Source organism: Cibotium barometz, chromosome 48 (assembly GCF_041138505.1).
Source record: "Cibotium barometz isolate CiBa-2024 chromosome 48, ASM4113850v1, whole genome shotgun sequence".
Classification (NCBI taxonomy): Eukaryota; Viridiplantae; Streptophyta; class Polypodiopsida; order Cyatheales; family Cibotiaceae; genus Cibotium; species Cibotium barometz.
This window is the reverse complement of record NC_141093.1, coordinates 1,046,022-1,069,193: the sequence shown is the minus strand read 5'-3', so window position 1 is coordinate 1,069,193 and position 23,172 is coordinate 1,046,022. Positions and strand designations below refer to the sequence as shown.

General features: G+C 39.8%; 1 protein-coding gene across 1 annotated transcript; it reads left to right on the top strand.

Moving 5' to 3' along the window:
- The first annotated feature begins 20,767 nt into the window (after positions 1–20,767).
- On the top strand, positions 20,768–22,008 carry LOC147610688 (putative alpha-1,2-galactosyltransferase C1289.13c). Its single transcript, XM_086785067.1, has one exon. The coding sequence runs from the start codon at positions 20,768–20,770 to the stop codon at positions 21,767–21,769; it is 1,002 nt and encodes a 333-aa protein (XP_086641193.1). The 3' UTR covers positions 21,770–22,008.
- The last annotated feature ends 1,164 nt before the right edge of the window (positions 22,009–23,172 follow it).

Below are 23,172 nucleotides of genomic sequence, written 5' to 3'. Positions count from 1 at the left end.
AGGACTCAAGCTGGCATGTCACCCTCTCAGGCTCCATCGCTCGATCCTCCCACCCCTCTTAGAGGGATGTCTGCACACTAGGGTGGGCTTATTCACCGCACTAGCCTGGGCCCTCAGAACTAGACAGCATCATAATCTCTCGCCTCAATCGGCGAACCTTATTCTCCCAATGGTATGAGGGATACCTTGGGCCATCCCCGAGCTTTGCTAACGACGCCGCCCAACTACATGAAACTGCGAATGGCTCATTAAATCAGTTATAGTTTCTTTGATGGTACCTTGCTACTCGGATAACCGTATCACCAGCGTTGGCTCTCCTCAAAGAATAACTGATGGCCAGGTTCATTCGGGGACTGAATAAACCTTCATACATCCATTCATAGTATGAATGTGGATGTGTATGTGGAAGAATATCCATTCATAGTATGAATGTGGATGTGTATGTGGAAGAATGGATGTATGAAGGTTTGTTCAGTCCCCGAATAAACTTGGCCATCAGCTATACTTTGAGAAGAGCGAACGCTTGGCGATATACTTTAATAGTTCTGCTCCCTTGGGTTAACTCTAAGAATTCGTTCATCTTTGTTTCCAAAAAGCCAGGAGGACATAATCTCTTCCTTAGGTAAATTTTGAGATCATTCCATGTCTGAGTGTTTCAATCCACACGGTTTGTCTTGCAGTTGGTTTCTCCATGCTACTTTGGCTGTTTCTACTATCTTCAGCCTTGCAAGAGCCATTTTGCTCTTCTCATTGTACCCGGTGACATCGAAGTTCTCTTCCATTGCTTTGATCCACTTCTCCACAGTCTCGCCCAAGTTTTCCCCTTCACCCTTGAAAGGTCCAAGCTGCGATCTATGAAGAGTTTTACGAACATCCAAGTCGAGCTCTTCCTCATCAAGTTGGGGGTTATCATTCCTACCATGATGACCTCAATCCATGATCCTATCAATACGAAAATTCTTGTTAAGTCCTTTTATTTACCATTCAAATCCGACTTTAGATCCAACTGATTCGGGGTTCTTTAGATTGGTCAACTCTCCACAAAACCATGGGATAAGATCCCTTATATAGAACTCATCATCAGATAACAATTCATCAGATCATAACATTCAAATCCTTATCACAATAATGGTCCATTTATAACATACCCATCTTCACTAATAAAGAAATGTCCATGTAATAGATAAATTTATGAGTTTTTATGGTATAAAAATCAATGATTTTATTATTTAAGTCATTTCTACTTAGAATCTTCAAATTTTGAGTCCAAATTTTGAGTTTGCGCGATTTTACCCTAATTTAGGATTTTACAGCATCCAAAACGGACACCGGATCAAGCTTATATGCAAATTTCAGTCATTTTTAGTTAAAAAGCAACGGCCTTTAAACCTTAATAAATGCACGACCAGGCGTCCGATTGACAAACGATCTGCACCCCAACGACCAAGAGAACATCTCAGACAAAAAAACATTTCGCCCCCCCACGAGGCGGTCCGGCACACGCAAGTTCGAGGCCGATGCCCCAAAATTTGGACCATACACACTTACCAGGGTGCTCGTACGATGGCCGCACAAGAACCAAAGGAGGGCCGCCCACCACTGTGTGGTCCACACGTACTGCTATGTGGACACCCCTGCTGCCCCTGACTAGATAAGGTACATGTGTACCACTCCTTTCCCTGTCAACCGACACCGTACCTTTCTCCCAGAGCCATGTAGGCCACTGATCTACAGCCTTTGCTGGTACACCGTCCTTTCCTCCTTGCTTTGCGGAGCGCCCGTACCTGCACCCCATAACTATATAAATCCCCGGGGTGCTCCATGGCAACACGCATTTCTGCATACCGTATGCTCTGTTGTGCCGCCGTCCGTACCACCGTCTATCCCTGTGCAGTGTACTTGCTGTGGTACAGCCACCCCTCTCCACACCCCCTCATTTGCCACTTTTTTCCTCCATCCACCTCTTGCTAGGAGGCAGTATCCTTAACTCTTCTCCCCCCTCTCCACACCCCCTCATTTGCCACTTTTCAGACTATCCTTAACGCTTCTCCCCCCCCCTCCCCCCTACCCCGTGTGAAGAGACTTAAAACAGCCCTTCCCCCCTTCAGCAAAACGTTTTTGTGTTAAGGACATCTCACAATCCCACCCCCATTGGCGTGGACTTTAGTAAGAGGTCTTTGCCTTAGGTCTTTTGCTCATACGATGAGCAAACGATCTTAGAATTGAGATCTGACTAGAGTGTTTCGTCGACCGCGACAGCGAGCCCTACAAGACGATGTCCAAGATGGCCCCTTCTCAAAAACGTCAGAATATTACCTTGGGAGGAGCGCACAACAACGAGATTAGAGAAGATGCTCCCGATGCAACCCTAACCCTCCCTTTACAAGCTCCTTAAGAAAATGGTGGCCAAGTTAGCTTGGTTATCTTTTAAAGAAGAGTTTTTTTTTAAATATTAGTGTTAGTAAATGTGTATCTTTTCCTTTTAAAATAATGACAAAAAATTGTATGAAGTTACGAATTGAGTGATGACAATTTCAATAAATTGCATTGAAATTGTTATCTTTAAAGAGTGCAAGTTTTTCCTGGCTTCGACGCTAACTCTGCTCCGTTTTGCTTGTGTAGCTAGGCAGCGTCGTTATTATTAGCAAAGCCCGGGAATGGCCCAAGGTATCCCTCATACCATTGAGAGAATAAGGTTCGCCGATTGAGGCGAGAGATTATGATGTCTAGTTCTGAGGGCCCAGGCTAGTGCAGTGAATAAGCGCACCCTAGTGTGCAGACATCCCTCTGAGGGGCGGGAAGATCGAGCGATGGAGCCTGAGAGGGCGACAAGCCAGCTTGAGTCCTCGCCAACGGCCGACGATGAGGTGTATGGTCCCGTAGGGTTTTGCCCAGCATGTAGAGGCTGGAAGGCCGAATTCTAGATCATCGACAGTATAAACGAAAAGAATAAGCGAGCCGGTTTAGCTTGTATGGAATTGATTCATGTATAAACTTTTTTTACATATCTTGTCTTTGGCATTATTGTATTGTGGAAAAAGATTGTTTTAACAAAGCTTGTGAAAAGGGCCTTAATTAAGGAACATGTTTATTTATGTCAAACAGTGTGGTAGGATTAATTAGAAAACAAGTTGACACGTGAGTAGGGTGGAAAGTGGGAGGATGGAATGCCCCGATGGCACCATCCTATGGACGGGTGGACCCGATTAGTCGGGTAGCTTCCCAACAGATTAAGTGAAAGCCCTACGCTACATAAATAGGTACTTGGGCAACTCTATTCTAGAAGACTAGGCCAACGCGGCGGGCGGCTGTGCCTTGCATGGATGAGGAAAAAAGCGTTGCCTCCAGAAATTAAGTCTAGTAGTTGCCCAATTTATGATCAATTACCCTAAGGGTGATTTGATTTTTAGAAGATCACGCTCCCCTTGCGGGATAGGACTAGGTCTTACCTATGAATCATATCCTTGAATCTCTACGTGGTCAAGGTGTCGATAAATAGGACATTCTCTCCAAGTTAATACTATAGTGGACTATCTTAAGTGTTTCGCCTATTTTAGAAGGGGGGAACCTTACAATTGGTATCAGAGCCGATCTTAGCTCCTAGGATTTGTCATTTAAGGACTGTTTTGCAATGAATGTTTTACCTAACATAATGCTACTTAATAAAAACACCCTACTCAAAAAACAAGTTGAATTGATGTTTGAATTATTGTAGGAAGAGAAAGATGCCTAGTACTCGAAGTTTCTAGTTTTCCAATGCATCTTCGAGAGTGCTAGTCACTCCTCAAATTTCGAGTTCCGTGACACCATGGTGCAGATACTAGAGGAGATGTCCCTCCCTCATTTCTCTTGTATTGAAAGAGGATGGGGTAGAGATTTTTGGAGTCATGGGCCAAGATATTTCTTCATCCGAGCAGATCGAATTGGGAACCTTACCATCGACCTAAAGCGGATTCGTTGGATTGAAAAGTTGAAGATGATCCGTTTATTTTGGTTCGTTGGTACCCCCACCACTTCCCAATGCACTTTACACTGATATCCAGGAGAAGAAGCTCCTACTCAAGCAAATGTAACCTCCCTCCTTTAAAGGAGAAGGTTCAAAGATTAAGAAGGATGCTGAAGTTTGGATTGAAGCGCTGGACGATTATTTCTCTGCCGCCGGTACTGGAGAAGCAAATCAGTCTATGCTTGCATGGTTTCGCCTCATCGGAGATGCTAAACTCTGGTGGAAACAGTGGTGCCGTGACAAGGGAGTCACCGAGCATTCTCAAATGTGGGAAGACATCAAGCAGGCCGTGAAGGAAAGATATCTTCCCCCTTCCCATGAATCCATAAAGATGAATGAGTTTTTTTGTCTTAGGCAGTGCAGCTTAACTCTTGAGGACTACTATTCCAAATTTATCACTCTTCGAAAGTATGCCCCAGCTATGACTACTTCCCAGCAAGTGGCTCGTTTCTGCCAAGGGTTAAATGGACCCTTAGATTCCCGCCTTGAAGCAATGATGCCAAGCTCATTACGAGCAAATCCCCTTGTGAAAGAATTGAGGACTGACAAACCTAAGCCTCAAAAGAGATCTTACCCTGAGGCAAATCCTAAAGATCAACCCTACAAGAAACCCGAACAGAATTTTCCCTACTACAACAGAGGGCGACAAAGCAACTCTTTTGTCCCCCGCTCGTATGTTGCTTCTTCCAGAGAAGGCCCTCTATGTTTTGAGTGCAATGAGCCGGGACACTTTAGGGCCAACTGTCCTAAGATGGCAACATCATTTCCCCCCAAGGTGGCAGAGGAAATCAAGGTCGTGGAACCCCTATCCACGAAGGTGCAAGAGGCGGTGGACGTGGCAGAGGCCACGGAGGAGCAGTTGCTTAGGACCGCCTGTATTATAAGTGAAGAACCAACCTTGGAAATGGTTGAAGAAGAGCGCGCCACCGTCCATGCAGAAGTAGAACACCAAGGTCCGAATAAACAATTTGGTGAAATCCAAACTCGAGCCACTCATCACGGTAAGCCATTCCAGCTTTTGATTGATTGTAGCAGTACCCGTTCATTTCTTTCTCCTAGGTGTTTGCAAAAATTAAAATTGGGTCAAGAAATAGCTAGAAGAATGACTGTAGAGTTAGCCAGTGGGAAAGAAGTAGTATCTCGCCACTCTATAGGAAACCTTGATTTTGAGCTGGGTAATGAGAAAACTCATGGCCACTTTAGAGTCTTGCCATTAGGAAGTTATGGACGGAATCCTTTGGGATGGATTGGTTAATTGCAAACAAAGCTAGCATTCATTTTAACCAGGGGAGTATCACTTTTGAAAATGAGCATGGCCAAGTAATATCCGTTCAGGGGATAACAGGAAAACCTAAATCTAGGGTAGTCAAGGCAAAACATCTTCTCAAAGGATCACGTAAGGATCAGCAAGTTTTCTTAGTCAAGCTCAACAAAGCCATTGAACCTAGTAAAGGAGACATAACCCTCTTGGCTCTAAGAATTCTCTGACATCTTCCCTGACAAGCTTACAGGGCTACCGTCTCCTCGAGAAGTCGATCATAAAATCGAGGTGATCCCCGGAGCTCAACCCGTCTCAAAAACGACCTATAAAATGTCCCTTCGTGAAGCCATTGAACTTAAAGAGCAACTTTCCCAAGGATTTGTACGCCCCAGTAGCTCTCCTTGGGGGGAACGTGTTCTTTTCCAAAAAAAGAAGGACGGAACTCTCCGCCTCTGCATAGATTATCGAGGGCTAAATCAAGTCACTGTCAAGAATAAGTATCCTATCCCTCGCATTGACAAACTTCTTGATAGGCTTCATGGGACCAAAGTCTTCTCAAAAATAGATTTGAGGTTTGGTTACTATCAGATCAAAGTCAAGGAAGTAAATATACCCAAGACAGCCTTCAATACCCATTATGGCCACTATGAGTTTACTGTAATGTCATTCGAGTTAACCAATGCTCCTGCAACCTTCAACCACCTAATGCAAGATATATTCCATCCTTACTTGGATGAATTTGGCTTGTTTTTTTTAATGACATCTTAATCTACTCCAAATCAATGTAAGAGCATGAGAAGCATGTGCGTAGAGTTCTGCAAATGTTGCGCAGACACAAACTCTATGTCAAGAAGAGCAAATGTACCTTATTTACTCATCAAATTGAGTATCTTGGGTTCATCGTCTCCAAAGATGGCATTTTAGTAAACCCCGCCAAGGTCAAAGATATTCTGGAGTGGCCAGTCCCTAAATCAGTTCGTGAAGTTCGTGGGTTTTTGGGAATCACGGGATGGTATAGGACTTTTATCAAAGATTATGCCTTGGAAGCTGCACCTTTGACGGATTTTCTTAGAAGGATCGCAAAATAGTGTGGCTGCCAATCCATCAAAACAGTTTTGATCAGCTCAAGGTCATTACTACCTCTGCCCCAGTCCTGAAACTTCCTGATTTCACCAAGGAATTTGAAGTGGTTACTGATGCCAGTAGTCTAGCACTTGGTGGTGTCTTAGGCCAAGAAGGAAGACCAGTCGCTTATACTTCCCGCAAACTGAAGCAATATGAAGCAAATTATGCCACCCATGATTTGGAGCTGTTAGCAGTTGTTCATTGCCTCAAATTATGGAGACATTATCTCTTGGGGGGCAAATTCTAGCTTGTAACTCACCACAAAAGGTTGAAGTGGATCTTTACCCAGAGCCTAACCTCAACATGCGGCAAAGAAGATGGATTGAAATTATACAAGAATATGACTTCGACATCAAATTCTGCCCTGGGAAAGATAATGTGGTAGTAGATGCACTTAGCCGCGCAAATCTTTCTTAAGTGCAATTTCAATGCAAAATAATCCCATACTGGTCAAGGTGGAAGAAGTCTCATCTCATGATCTAGATTATTAGAGGATGATGAAGATAGTAGAAGAAGGGGGAAATTCAAAGAAAGAGAAGAATCTAATCAAGGGATACTCCACTCATGAAGGAAGCGTCTACTTCAATCACATGCTATGTATCCCTAAGGATCCTGCTTTAAAGAAACTAATCCTCCATGAAGCTCATGATAGTCCTACTGCAAGACACCCAGGCTATGCAAAAACATTAAATGCCATAAGAAGGATCTTACATTGGGCAGGCTTGAAAAATGATGTCATTCGGTACTTGAAGCAATGTCTCTCATGCCAAAGGATCAAAGCTGAAAGGGTCAAGATGCCTAGGAAACTTCAACCCTTGGATATTCCCCAAACGAAGTGAGAGTGCATTAGTATGGATTTTATCCAAGTCTCCCCACTATTCAAGGAGGATATGACTCCATTCTGGTAGTAGTGGACTTACTTACCAAAGTAGCTCACCTTATACCAGCAAAGAAGACCTTCAAAGCTTTTGATGTTGCTCGAATATTCATCAGGGAAGTCCTCAAGCTTCATGGTCTGCCAAAAAGGATAGTAAGTGACCGAGATTTTGACTTCACTTCAAAGTTTTGGCAGTCCTTATTTCAAGCCTTGGGAACTCAACTTTGCTTTAGCACAGCTTATCATCCAGAGACCAATGGCCAGATGAGAGAGTCAATCAAGTAATTGAAGACATTCTCAGAGCATATTGTGGATGGGAACCAAGAAGGTGGATTCAATACCTTCCTCTAGTAGAATTTTCCTACAACGCATCAGAGCATAGGAATGTCACCATTCAAAGCACTCTATGGGGAGGCAAGAATGCTTGTCTCCTCTAAATTTCTCTAATCCGACCATAAGAGTTGAGGCATCCCCCTAGGAAAATTCTCGAAGAGATGGAGGAACATCCAAAAGGATATTAAAGCTGCCCAAGATCGACAAAAACATTATGCTGACACCAAGAGGTCTGAAAGGATCTTCAAGGAAGGAGACAAAGTTCTTCTACGAGTGCGACCCAAACAAAGTTCTCTATCACTTGATTGGTAAATATAAGAAGCTCAGCCCTAGGTTTTGTGGTCCCTATATAGTTATCAAGTGTCTAGATAAAAGTGCCTAGAAACTCCAACTCCCAGCCCATATCAAAGTGCCTATAAACTCCAACTCCCAGCCCATATCAAAGTCCACAATGTATTTCATGTAAGTTTGTTAAAACCTTATGTACCCAGTCTCGATCATATTCTTGATGATGAACAAGCTATAATCCCTACTCAAGGAGTCCTTGAATTACATCCCAGTAGCATCATAGATTCTAGGGAAAGGCAACTTTGAAATAGAACTCTTGTAGAACATCTAGTACAATGGAAAGATTACCCTGAAGAGGATGCAACTTGGGAAGATGAAGCCACACTCTTAAAGTATTATCCCCAATTCATGATGAGATGAGGACATCTCGATTTCTTTAAGGGGGGAAGGATGTAACATACCCATCTTCACTAATAAAGAAATGTCCATGTAATAGATAAATTTATGAGTTTTTATGGTATAAAAATCAATGATTTTTATTATTTGAGTCATTTCTACTTAGAATCTTCAACTTCTGAGTCCAAATGTGGAATATACGTGTGATTTTACCCTAGTATAGCATTTTACAGCATCCAAAACGGACACCGGATCAAGCTTATACGCAAATTTCAGTCATTTTTAGTTAAAAAACAATGACCTTTAAACCTTAATAAATGCACGATCGGGCGTCCGATTGACGAACGGTCTGCACCCCAACGACCAGGAGAACATCCCGGACAAAAAAAAATCGCCCTCCGGGGCAGATTCGGCACGCAAATTGAGACCGACACCCCAAATTTGGAGACCCCGCCCCAAAATTTGAACTGTACACACTTACCAGGGTGCCTGTACGATGGCCGCATAAGAACCAAAGAACGGCCGGCCACTATGTGGTCCACACGTACCGCTACGTGGACACCCATGCTACCCTGACCAGATAAGGTACATGCGTACCACTCGTTTCCCTGTCAACCGACACCATACCTTTCCCCCAGAGCCATGCAGGCCACTGATCTACAGCCTTTGTTGGTACACTGTCCTTTCGTCCTTGCTTTGTGCAGTGCGTGTACCCGCATCCCACAGTTATATAAACCCCCGTGTGTACCGTATGCTCTGTTGTGCCGCCGTCTGTCCCTGTGCAGTGTACTTGCTGTGGTATAGGCGCCCCTTGCAGCCACCCCTCTCCACACTCCCTCATTTGCCACTTTTCAAATAAAAGTCAATATTAGGTAATTTGGGAAAAATCTCACATTTTGGGAATCAATTACTCCATATAGTTTTGGACATATCTTAAACATACTAACTCCGAATTTGTCGGAGATCGTAGATTTAGATTCTACTGTTCAAGATCTTTCCAATGATATGTCACATGAGGGGGTTTTGACAAACTTTTGGACAAGTTCACCATGCTCCCATTTTTCAAATGGGAATGGGATTTTTTCCAAATTATCTAATATGGTGTTATAAGGCAATTTTCTCCATCCCCCTCTAGAGGCAGTATCCTTAACTCTTCTCCCCTCCCCCTTGTCCCATGAGAAGAGACTTACAGCAGCCCTTCTCCCCTTCAGCAAAACGTTTTTGTGTTAAGGACATCTCACAATCCCCTCCCATTTGTGTGGACTTTAGTAAGAGATTTTTGCCTTAGAGAGGGTTCATGCCCTATGGTCTTTTGCTCATACGGTGAGAAAACGATCTCAGAATGGAGATTTGACTAGAGCGTTTCGACCGTGAGACAGCGAGCCCTACAAGATGACGTCCAAGATGGCCCCTTCCTGGAAATGTCAGAATATTGCCTCGGGAGGAGCACGCAATAACGAGATTAGAGAAGATGCTCCCGATGCGGCCCCAACCCTCCCTTTACAAGCTCCTCAAGGAAATGGTGGCCAGGTTAGCTTGGTTATCTTTTAAAGAAGAGTTTTTTTTAATATTAGTTTTAATAAATGTGTATCTTTTCCTTTTAAAATAATGACATAAAATTGTATGAAGTTACGAATTGAGTGATGCTGTATTCAATGAATTGCATTGAAATTGTTATCTTTAAAGAGTGCAAGTTTTTCCTGGCTTCGACGCTAACTCCGTTCTGTGCTTGTATAGCTGGGTGGCGTCATTAGCAAAGCCCGAGAATGGCCCAAGGTATCCCTCATACCATTGGGAGAATAAGGTTCGCCGATTGAGGCGAGAGATTATGATGCTGTCTAGTTCTGAGGGCCCAAGCTAGTCTGGTGAATAAGCCCACCCTAGTATGCAGACATCCCTCTGAGGGGCGAGAGGATCGAGCGATCGAGCTTGAGAGGGCGACAGGCCAGCTTGAGTCCTTGCCAGCGGTGGCCGACGATGAGGTGTATGGTCCCGTAGGGTTTTGCCCAGCATGTAGAGGCTGGAAGGCCGAATTCTAGATCATCGACTGTATAAAGGAAAAGAATAAGCGAGCTGATTTGGCTTGTATGGAATTGATTCATGTATAAACTTTTTTTACATATCTTGTCTTTGGCATTATTGTATTGTGGAAAAAGACTATTTTAACAAACCTTGTGAAAAGGGCCTTAATTAAGGAACATGACATAAGTCAATATTAGATAAAATGGGAAAAATCCCTCAAAATGGGAATGTATTTAAAAAATTTGTTTTGGCCATAACTTGAACATGCAAACGCCAAATTTGTCGGACAAAGTAGATCTAGATTCTACTTTTCAAGCTCTTTCCAATGATATGTCACATGAATATGTTTTGACAAACTTTTGGATGAGTTTACCATACCCCCACGTTTTTCATGGGAATGGGATTTTTTCCATTTTGTCTAATATTGACTTAATGTTTATTTATGTCAAACAGTGTGGTAGGATTAATTAGAAAATAAATTGACGTGTGAGTAGGGTGGAAAGTGGGAGGATGGAATGCCCCGACGGCACCATCCTACGGACGGCGGGTGGACCCGATTAGTTGGGTAGCTTTCCAATAGATTAAGTGAAAGCCCTATGCTAGATAAATAGGTTCTTGGGCAACTCTACTTACAAGACTAGGCCAGCGACGGCTGTGCCTTGCATGGATGAGGAAAAAAGCATTGCCTCTAGAAATCAAGTCTAGTAGTTGCCCAATTTATGATCAATTACCCTATGGGTGATTTGATTTTTAGAAGATCACGCTCTCCTTGCGGGATAGGACTAGGTCTTACCTAGGAATCATATCCTTGAATCTCTACATGGTCAAGGTGTCGATAAATAGGAAATTTTCTCCAAGTTAAGACTTAGTGGACTACCTTAAGTGTTTCCTCTATTTTAGAAGGGGGAAACCGTACACCATGAGACCGAACTTTCTATCTGAACAGTCCTCCATGGGAATTTTCAATTGTACAGATTTTTAATTTGACATCCCTTAACTTGATCCACTGGGTCAAGTGTTAACAACCGCAATCTGTCAGCACAATCCACTAATCTCATAGTGATTTGCTGAAGTCATTAACGTCATTCCAGTTACGAACATCATCACATGGACTCGTCCCATTCATCCTCATTTTGGTTTTGCTTAGCCTATTACATTTCAACCAAAATTCAAGAATCATCATTTTTCAATCAGAATCCAAATCAACTCAGTAGTTCTCTCAACCAGAATTTTAAATCATATCAACCACATTCGAGTTCATCATTTGGATAGCAGTTTTTCTTATAATTTTAAGTCTTAGATTTACTCGTATATACTGCCAGTAAAGAGCTACAATTATACCCTCAGTATATACGGGTAGTCACGGTACTTGGAATTATAAGGTAAATACCATCATGACTAGGCCTCAAGCGAGTCAGGGATTTCCATACAATTGAGGTACTTCATTTAAAGACCAACTTTCAATTTTATGAATCTTCATTCTCAATATCAATTTGTATGAATTTTATCACACAATTACAATTTTTTACTGTTACTTCACAAATTTTTGACATTTTTGGCTTTTCAGTTAATCCACTTTAGCCAATTTGCTTTGATACCAGCTGAAAGATCCCTGCCCCCTCCACGCAACGGATTTGGGGGTGCTAGCAGCGGAAGTAGCACTCCTTGCACGAGGTAGGATCCCTCGTCAGGGTCATTACTGACCAAACTGGTCCGACCAAACCTGTGAGTCTCTTGGTCAGATCAAGGAAGAAACTTGCACTTGGATCATAGAAACCAACACTTTTTTCCCCATCGAGAGGCACATCTCTTGATTCTTTTTCCATAGAACAATTACTATCCGAGATTTACTTCATCTATTGTACTATAACAGAGTTGAGTCTCATTTTACAGATCCATCAGTCCAGCCTAACCCCATCCAGTCCCATGGGTTAGCCAACCGCCCAACCACTGTAGTGATGGGATCCACTTAGGAATTTGGTTAGGTTTTGTACCAGGGAAAAGAGTTCCCAGTCTCCCTAGCCGGATAATCATGCAAATTTAAGGCTAGTCACCACTTACACACCCAACATGAAATTGCCTTTTTCATAAATTCAGCTGTCTTTAAAACAATCATTTAATGAAACCATAGTGTCACTGATCATAATCCTCCAAAATATCCAGTTGAATCCTAATTTCCAATCATTCCTTCATCGGTGTACCTATGGCATCATTGGCATCCAGAACGCTCACCACCTGTCCCTCAAGGGCCTTTTCGATAGTTCCTAGCTCATAGTACCCGAGAATATAATCACTTATAAAAATCAAGATGGAATCTCCGTTGAAGATCAGCAAGATTAAACAAGAGCTCCATATAAAAGAGCCATGGACTCATCCGTTGAGGACCAGCAAGGTCAATCAACCAGATCCATGCTCGGTTTCAGAAAACAACTCTTACTCCTTGTTCCAATATCTTTCCTCGATGCACGTGTGGGTATCTTCAGCGACCCAGAGCCCAAGCACCGTATGGTCAGCACCCTCTAGGATCCTTTGCAGGTGACCTAGCGCTTCACTCATAGGCTGCTTCCTTGGTCCCTCATCCACCATACCAAAAGCTCACCATTTAAATCGAACCGAGGCTCGTCAAGACGTCCTCTGTTGACTCTCTGTCAGCTGTTGCAACTTTATCAGATTAGGTCTCCACGACCTCATTCACAAGACGGTCAAAATGCTTCTCCAGCATTCTTGACATAAAACCGTCATTTAAAAACGGGTCATAAATACAGTTTCTATAATGAACTCTCGTCTTTCACATTGTTCCACATCTGTCCATATTATTTAATCCATATCCAATTCATATGTATTCCTATTCTCATCCAATCACATCATTTTTCATATTATTTAATCCATATCCAATTCATATGTATTCCTATTCTCATCCAATCACATCATTTTTCATCTCATCATATCTTTCCTCATTTACCCTCATCACATCTCATCCACTCGCATCAACCCATATTCACATCCCATCACACCTCATTCATTCACATCTATTTCAATTTACATCACACCTCATTCATTCACATCTATTTCAATTTACATCACACCTCATCACATTCATTCCACATCTCATCTCATTCATTCTTATCCCCGATTCACATCACATCACATCTCATTCATTCACATCTCATATCATTCATTTACATCTGATTTATATGAACATCACATCTCATTCACTCACATCCGGATTCACATCACATTACATCTCATCCATTCACTCACATCGACATCACATCCTTTCATATACACATCCACATCCATTCTTTCACATACACATCCATATCCATTCTTCCACATACACATCCACATCCATTCTTCCACATACACATCCACATCCATACATACACATCCATTCTTCCATATACACATCCACATCCAATCTTCCATATACACATCCACATCCATTCTTCCACATACACATCCACATCCATTCTTCCACATACACATCCACGTCCATTCTTCCACATACACATCCACATCCATACTTCCACATACACATCCACATCCGTTCTTCCACATACACATCCACATCCATTCTTCCACATACACATACACATCCACATTCATTCACATTCTATCACATCTCATACACATCTTATCACATCCTATTTTTATCTTATTGTATCCATTCACATGCTATTCCCATTTAATAGCTTTTTCTAGGTTGATCCCGATAATGGGACTTTTTCTAAAATTTTGCCAATTGCTTGGCCTAATTAAAGGTTCTTTTTTTTCGACGATTAGTTTCATATTCATTCTCAATTTCTCAAATGAATTATATTCAATATTCTTCTTTTGGAATAGAAGAATTCATGGGATTTACAAAAATCAATTCTACCCATATTTTCACTTTTGATAATAAGTAATCATAAATACTAAAATTTTCTCTTCTTCCCATTTAATTTCTTGGATCTCAAATACCATGGGAATTCCTCTTTTTGTATTTAATTAATTGCATTCCAATGTCATGGGTATTCCTCTTTTATTCATCAATTATTTCTCTCATAAAGTAATTTCATCTAAAATAAAATACCCATAAATTCAATATGCTAGGAATTTCTCTTTTCCCATCTAAATGATGGAATTCCAAATGTCATAGGAATTTCTCTTTTGACATTTGAATATTTCTCATAGATAAAATAAATTTATCTAAATTTTATCTTTGAATTTAATTAAAATACTCATTAATTCCAATATACTAGGAATTTCTCTTTTCCCATCTCAATGATGGAATTCCAAATGTCATAGGAATTTCTCTTTTACCATTTCAATATTTATCATAGATAAAATAAATTTATCTAAAATTCATCTTTGAATTTAAATAAAATATCCATTAATTTCAATATGCTAAAAATTACACTTTCCTCATTTAAATATTTGAATTCCAATATGATGGGAATTCCTCTTTCATCATTTAAACTTATCTATACAAAAAGATAAATTTAACTAGAATCCTTCTTTAATTTTTAAATAAATTATACATTATTTTAGCATCACAATTTTTCTCTTAGTTCATTGGAATACATGGATTTCCATTGTCATGGGGATTACTCTTTTAACATAAAAATGGATTACTAGAAATTCCTCTTTTTTCTAATTAACTATTTATGCATAAACATAAAAATCAAATTTTCCATGATTATAATGAGAATCATTCAATTAATCTAGGATGATTAATCCTAGAATATGGTAGGAAGTCCTCTTTTCATATTATGAATGAAAATGATTTATGATGACCATTCTTTGGGGGGGAGAGAGACATGCTTAAAAAAACATTTAATTTAAGCATAAATGGAAATTTATGTGTTTTATCACTACAATTCATTAAAGAACTTCAATTGTAATAAAAAGCCATTCAATTGAATGCTTCTCAAGCTTGAGAGGGGTTGAGAAGAGAGAAACATTTGGAGATTAAAGAAAAGACCATAAACCACATTTTACCTCCTAGATTGCTTGATTCTTTGATCAAAGTAGAGACCCCCAACCAATTAATTGGTTTGGTATGTTGATGAAGTCTCCAAGGAAGATTGAAGAGAGATAGAAGCTCCAATCTCTTCAATTTGTAGAGGATTTTTAGAGGATAATAGAAAATATCATTATTTCAGTATAATACTGGCATGGTATAGTTCTCATATTTTTTTACAAAGGGCTAAGGATCTATTTATAGGTGAGGGAGGCCTCTAACCAAGTCCAACTAGTTTCTAGAATTTTCCAGGTTCAGTTTGGCTGAATTTGGACAAGATTTGGACCTAGTTTGGCTCCCTTTTGATTTGGTTTGATCCAGGAGAGAGGAGAGATAAAAATATCAGAATATTTTTGAGTTTAAAACTCCACCACACATGTGAAATAGGCGCCTCCTTGAAGAGCCCTCCTTCTCCTTATCAAGGTGTCAAAATTGAATCATTATACCCAAAATATCTCATTTTTTTAGTAATACTCATAGTTTTTTTTACTAATAAACCTTGTCCTTAGTCAACTCTTCATCTTATGTGAGAATTTACTCATTTTGGGGGGTTTTTCTTTTATAAATTGGATTTATCTCCTCCCCACACTTGGATTGATCCTATTGGCCCATAGGAACCTTAATTGGAGCATAATTCAAAAAATTTTAAAAATCTGGACCCTTAGGCTAAGGTCCTTTTACCTATTTTCAATTAATTCCAATTGCACATTGGAAAGTTCTTTTTGAATTTTTGTTTCAGGGGAAACCATTTTAGACAATAGGAGGATTTTTATATCCAAAAATATCTCAATTTTGGATTACCTCTCTCTAGACATTTTCTCTCTCTCTCTAGGTCAAAACAAGGTAAAACAAAATCTTTCTTTTATTTCAAAGAGGGGAATAATTACAAGATCAGAAGGGGAGGTTCTTACACCTGTACACCTCAAAAGCTAGAGGGAGGAATCATGATGGTAAAAACTCTTTGAATCCTTGTCTTTCCTTTGTCATTTGACCCTTAAAGTATTGCATTACTAGGAGTTGGACACCCATGAGTCCAATCTGACCCTTTATGTTGATCTTTCTTCTTGGCAACATCCATTTGGCTATTGATGAAGTTTTTGGCCTTTGTGCTTTGTTTGGTGATGATTCACCAAATTGTGTTCGTGGGAGGTTCTTGTGACATTTTACCTTTACAAGTTACAATGGTTCTTATGACTCCCTAGTATTTAATTGTCGCCATGTGAGCAACAGGTTCTTGTGGCTACCTCCATTTTTAAGAGAGTAGGTTCTTGAGCTTTCCACTGAGCTTTTGCAACTTCAGCAACAATTGGTCCAAAGAGCGGGTTCATGTAGATGATCTATGCGGACATCTCTGATCGTATCCCTTGATTGGATGAAGTGATGGTGGGTAATTTCTCTTGGTGTGGGAAAGTAGAGTTTTCCATGTGGTTAGGCGATTTTTGCTTTGGTCTTAAACTATAGAATTATTTTTTGCTCTTTTAGTTAAAATTGATGGTAAAACCCGATTAATCTTGACAGCTTTAGGCACCCATATAACGGTATTACCTGTATAGTATCCCTGAGCTTGAGGTAGGTTTATAGGGACCCATCTCTTTGATGAATTCTTGGGTATCGAGCATGGTATCTTGGTTGTTGGGGGCTCTTTATTTTGGTATGGACTTGTTCCCAGGTGCATACTTCTTCTTCTCTAGGAGCATGGTTTGCCTTTTTGTTGGGATCTAAAATTGGGTTGCACCTTTATGATATCCTTCACTGACTTGAATGATGATATTTGTGTGAGTCAAGAGACAGCCCATGATGTACATGAAAATGTTTGTTGCAGGTTCTTTAACGACCCCTTCTAGCATCTAAACTGGGGTTCCCACTAAAGATACATGCACCAATCGCTTCTCCTCATAATGGGGGCCGTACAACTAAACACCATACATCAATGTGAGATGCTGAGAGGCAGGCATTGAACATATGCTAACATTTAGATCTTGCTACGACATTGTGGTGACACTTGTAGAAGAGGTTCTTCAGACATAGCGGCTATATTTTCGGCAGCTCTTCCTTCAAATGATATGGCTTTGACTCCAAATTTTGGACTAGCAGATTGGTCACCTGCATGGATATTTATAGTTTGAGGCACTGAATATATAAATTTGGGGCTAATACGTTCTTTGAGAATATGACTAATTTAGAGAGTCCATCACAAAGGATCTTCAATGAAGAGGGTGGGTATTTAGAAGGAGTGACTCCTAATGTAGAAGTGTCTCTTTTGGGCAAGGTCAAAAAGAGCATTGAGTGTTACTTCATCCTTGTCGTAGAATGGCACCACCACTTCTTTATTAGAAATCTTCATAGCACACATTTAGCTAATGAAGTTCAGTATAGCTTGCACCAAGGTAGCCCAATCCCTCCATAGGATAAAATTCACTTTTCTAGCACGTAGTCTAACACACAAATCTTGCGTTTCAAGGGGTTACACTCCACATAAAACATGCATTCAAAAGATCCTTGGGCAAAGAATTACTCAAACTCTAAGACAATGAGGGTTTGAAGTTTCTTTTATGCATCGTGAAAGCTAAATAGACAGAGCAAAACATATTCTTTTGACTACTCCTCCAAATGATATTCTAACATCTCATAAGAAAAAGGTGATATTAACTACTTCAAATGCCTAGAGAAAAGTTAAGGACACAGTTTAGTGTGCACGTGTGTATTTGCCTACTGGTTCATTATAGTGGTGGGAGTGTTTTTTTTGAGCACTCATTAGAAATATAAAAAATGAACATCTACCACCATTAAAGATTCCATTTGTGTGGCTTGGAAATGACTTTTCTAGTGGCAAAAACAAAAACCTTACACTTTCTACTTCTAGTCAACCCTAAATTCTAGAAGATCTCATGCTAACGATTCAAGACCAAGGAAATGTTTACATCATCAACAAGAAAAAGAAATGTGGGAAGGAAATGTAAATGAATTATGTGTGGAAACCATGGTTCTAGTGCTGGCTTCAGATGATGAGAATGATTATCCATTCTGAATAGCAAAGATCATAAAGGTTTTCAAGGAGAATAACAAAGTGAATGCAATTGAAGTTTATTGGTACTGAACAACTATGAAACAACTACAAATGATCTACTCACAAGAAAATATGATCCAAAGATGGTTATTAGAAGCAACAAAAAAAGAGAGATGGAAAAAAGCAAGTCATCGATGTACTGATAAATTAAATCTTGAGGATGTTGAAATTTTAGTATGTAGATTCACTTTGAAGGTTTCTGGTCAATTATGCAAGCAAACAGTGAGAATCTCAAGCAAAAAGTGAAGGAACTCTTCTAGCTCAAGGTGATGGTGCTAAAGAGATAGTTTTTATCTTTGTATTTTTGTATGTTTTCTTATTATAAGAGCTTTTATTTCATGACTTGAAAAGTTAATGGATTGTGATCAAAATTTTGAGAAATGATGTGTTTTTCATTTTCTTGGTTTTTTTAAAAATGCACTCAAAACCTTAAAATTTATAAAAATGAGGTGTTTTTCATGATTTTAAAAAAGACAAAAATAGGTCTTCATTTTCAAGATTTAGTTGTCATTTTTCGTAACTTGATGTTAATGGCCATCAATTTTTCTTAGTGTATTCTTATCTTGTTTTAGTATGTTGTCTATGTTTCTTCTAGCAATACTAAGAATGACTCATTGACCAAATAAGCCGGTCTAAAATACCAATCCTCTACTAAATATATATATATATGTGTGTGTGTGTGTGTGTGTGTGTGTGTGTGTGTGTGTGTGTGTGTATAAAACTTAGCCAAATGACTCTACTGTTAGGAAACAAACGGATTAACGCTTGTGGATTAAAAGATCTGCTTCCATATGTAAATATGTGAGAAAAATTTCTATGGAAATGTGTGCATTTTTTTATTTTCCCAACCTCGTAAGATTTTTCGTGTGTGTGTGTGTGTGTGTGTGCATTTTCCCAACCTCGTAAGATTTTTCGTGTGTGTGTGTGTGTGTGTGTGTGTGTGTGTGTGAGAGAGAGAGAGAGAGAGAGAGAGAGAGAGAGAGAGAGAGAGAGAGAGAGAGAGAGAGAGAGTAAAATAGAATATTTAAAATAAAAATAAAAAATAGATGTATTAGAGCATGTGTATTGCAAACTATGAGAAACATAAAGAGATTTTAGGGGAATGAAACAAACCGAGAGAGTTGGAAAACTAGAAATCTTTAGTTCTAAAGCACGAGAGATGAAGGCAAGGGAGACGATGTTGGTTTTGGTAGTCAGTTAAAGATGGCGTTTGGAAAAATATCTAATACCTTAGCACTCTAAGGATTTCCTATTGGCACATCTCACAGTTATTAAGTAATGAATTACAAATGGTATGGATGTCAAAACAAGCAAGGAAAAGTCACACAAAAATTTGCAACAAGGATACATAGGTCACCAAAAAATTGATAGAGAGTCAAAGAAGGCCAATCATTATTATTATTATATAGTTAATGGGAAGACCAACTCAATTCTCGAAAAAAACATATTTTTCAACCAATCAAAATAAAGACAAAATCTTAAATCTATAGAGCTTTTGTTTCAAAATCTCTACAATATGTCGGTTTTAATGATTCTTTTTTTTTTGGGAAGTAGATATATATAATATTAACACTGAAAGATCATTACAAAACAATTCAAAGAGCCCATGCGCCAAAGCCTAGTCTAGATCGTTTACATTGCTATTCAACAGATTACATAATAAATTCCATCTATCCTCCTCCCAAAAAAAAGAGGACTGGCTCCAAGATACATGGTACCCCAGCTACATACATGCTATCATCATTGCTTCAGTAGTGCATCCTTTTGGGGGAAGCTTCTCCAAGATATGCTTTCCTAACCACACCTTCACCACACTGGTCTACTCCCCAGAGGGTTTTCTATGAGAGCCACAAAAGTATAAGAAAGGTGCTTTTCCTTGAGGTATCACCTTCTAATCTTTGGCCTCAAATTTGAGGGGCTTGTTTTCACCTAATACCCTTTAAAATAAGAGCGACTTAAAATCTGAACTGGTTTTTCTTAATTTGGCCCGTACAAAAAAAAACGCTAGAATGACTAAAATGCTGTTTTTTTTGGAGCCCTGGACGGTGTGCAAGGTATGTGAATATATATCCTGGCAAATAACTGTAAAATTATCCGCCACCGCGCGACACATGCCAGCAGAGAGAGACAGAAAGAGAGAGACAGAGAGATTTTTACCTCCGATGGAACGCACTGTGACCTTGAAGACTTTGCACCTGGCGATAATTCTAACTGCCTTTCATACACCATGTACTTCCTGTACAGAAGGTTTTTAAGGTTGTGCAGATCTCAATACACCGCCATATAATGGCTTCTACAGTTGTTCACAGACAAGATAATGATGTAATATCCATACTAATACGTCGTGTTGCCGTGCACAGATCATGTGGCTTCCCAGCAGAGACAATAAAATGGCAGCTTCTTCTAGGTCTCCTCTAAGGCTGCTGCAGTATGGATTCAAGTTGAAACGGAGGTCCCGGTTCATCTTAATATCTGTGATATGCCTGGCATTGTTCTGTGCCATTATTTTGCTTTGCAGCCACTTAATGAGACATCAAGTTCATCTGGATGTAGCTTCTCTGTGCGAGATTAACAGGAATGTTCCGAGTCTTAGCCAGAGCAGATTAAATCCGAGCTCAAGATCAGACCCCATCATCAACTTCTCCATTCTCACCTTTGCAGAAGGAGAAGCCCTCATCAGGCATGCCAATTATTATCCAAGCCTTTTGGAGTCCAGGTCTATCTATGCAAACCTCCATGGCTATAGGCTGAGGAATTATTTTCACAAACCAGAAGCAGGGAGGCGCCTTGTGTGGTCTAAGGTACCAGCTATTTATGACATTTTATTTGCAGAATCAGAGCCGTCAGCTAATGGTAATACTACCAAACCGGCTAGTAGTAATTGGGTATGGGTGGTGGATCTGGATACTCTCATATTCAACTTCAACGTGAAGCTGGAGAGCTTTGTTGAGTCTGCAACTGCCAACAGGAAGAGCGCGGATCTGATAATCGCCCGCGACCATAATGGCATGAACGCGGGCTCTTTCATGGTAAGAAAGAGTGAATGGAGCAAGGGTTTTCTGCAAAAATGGTGGTTAAGAAATGATAGGAGTGTACCCAGGATTGATGCCCTATTTGAGCAGGCTGCCCTTGCTGATCTTATTGAGCAGGATGAAAGTATAGCTAGCCATGTCCAGGTTGTACCCATCAGAACCTTCAACTCATATGGCTACCCTGCCAGTGAGTTGTATCTGTTCCACACAGGAGACTTCATAGTGCATTGCCCTGGTCCAACTCTCAAGAAATGGCTTGCCTCTTATGCTAGAGAGTGGGAAAGGATGATGCATGTGTGCAAGCTCAGAGAACTTTGGATGGATGCAGGTCTCCAGCTTGAGTCTCTGTCGTCACACTAAAACGGAGTACGTACGCAGGCTTCCCATCTACAAATTCACTATTTTTCCGTCTATAGATTCAGCAAATATTTCAATGCCGTCCTACCACACAGATGAAAACATACGGGCCATTGAGGTGAGACAGATGCGAGCTTGATCTCTAAAAAGGCTGCAAGGGTTCTAAGTTCTAAAAGACTTGTGTATTGGCTGTACATATGGTACTTAGGTAGCCATGGTAAAGTCACGCGCGAGTCACAGAAAACCTGTAAACTTTATACAATGGACTCGCGAAGACTTTGCAAAAAGATTTTCTTTCTAATCTTTCTAGCCACCATGAGTGGACCCAATGTTCACAGAAAACCTCCAATGGACTTGCAAAGACTTTGCAAAAGATTATCTTTCTAATCTATAAAAATTATGTTTCTCAATTTAAAAAACTGTAAAATTTGAGGTATTTAGTTACGATGTAGCTCAAAATTTTTACAATATCCTTGTAAAATTCCGAAGTCATAAGTTTTATGATAGGCTGAGAAAAATGTTGTGTGAGTTCTCGTCTAGAATCATGACACGAGCATATTGGTTCATTAATTTAAAGGAGCAAGATAATGGCAACTAGTACTTAACCCACGCGTTGCTGCGGTATGTAAAAGACATTAAGAAGCGACACACAGGAATGGAAGCCGGAATACAATGGGTCAAACGAATGGATTTTTCTCTCTTATTTTTTAGAAATCCAGGATTTCTCTTCTCTCCAAGACAAATTTAGGAATTTTGGGAATTATTCGAGTCCCATTTCTTATAGGATTGGTTGGAAACTCGGTATTTTTGTGTAGTTTGAGCTAACATCTATTTGTTGGTGCACTCTTTGTGCCAATAGATTATATCTTGACACAACTATTTGGCGTATTTGTTTGTAGTTGTATAGATACATACGTGACACTAAACTTAATTGAGATTATATAACACCTTTCATATGAAGAAGATAATGTTAAATACTATCTCCACTTTGAGACATTGAAGTAAAAACATGGGGTTTATTTAATTTGCCAAAAGAATTCTAAATATCATTATAAAAAGGAACCTTAGAAATGAGAGATCTCTAAAGGGTGTGGTATTAGAAACAACAAAACAAAAAGTAAATCTCAATGACAGTAACAATATGCTAAGTTTACGATTGATCCACAGATAAAAACCTATCTTAGACACTATATCAAGATTATAAATCATGATATATATGCTCAAATTTGAGGGACATTGAAGTAAAAACATGGGATGATAATGCCAAAGAACACTTGTTACATTCAATGAGATTGTTACATTCAAGTTTACAATTTATCCGAAGACAAAAACCCTTCGTCAAGATAATAATTGAGTACAAATTGTATCTCAAACATAGCGTTTTCTCATGTATTGCTCCAATACAT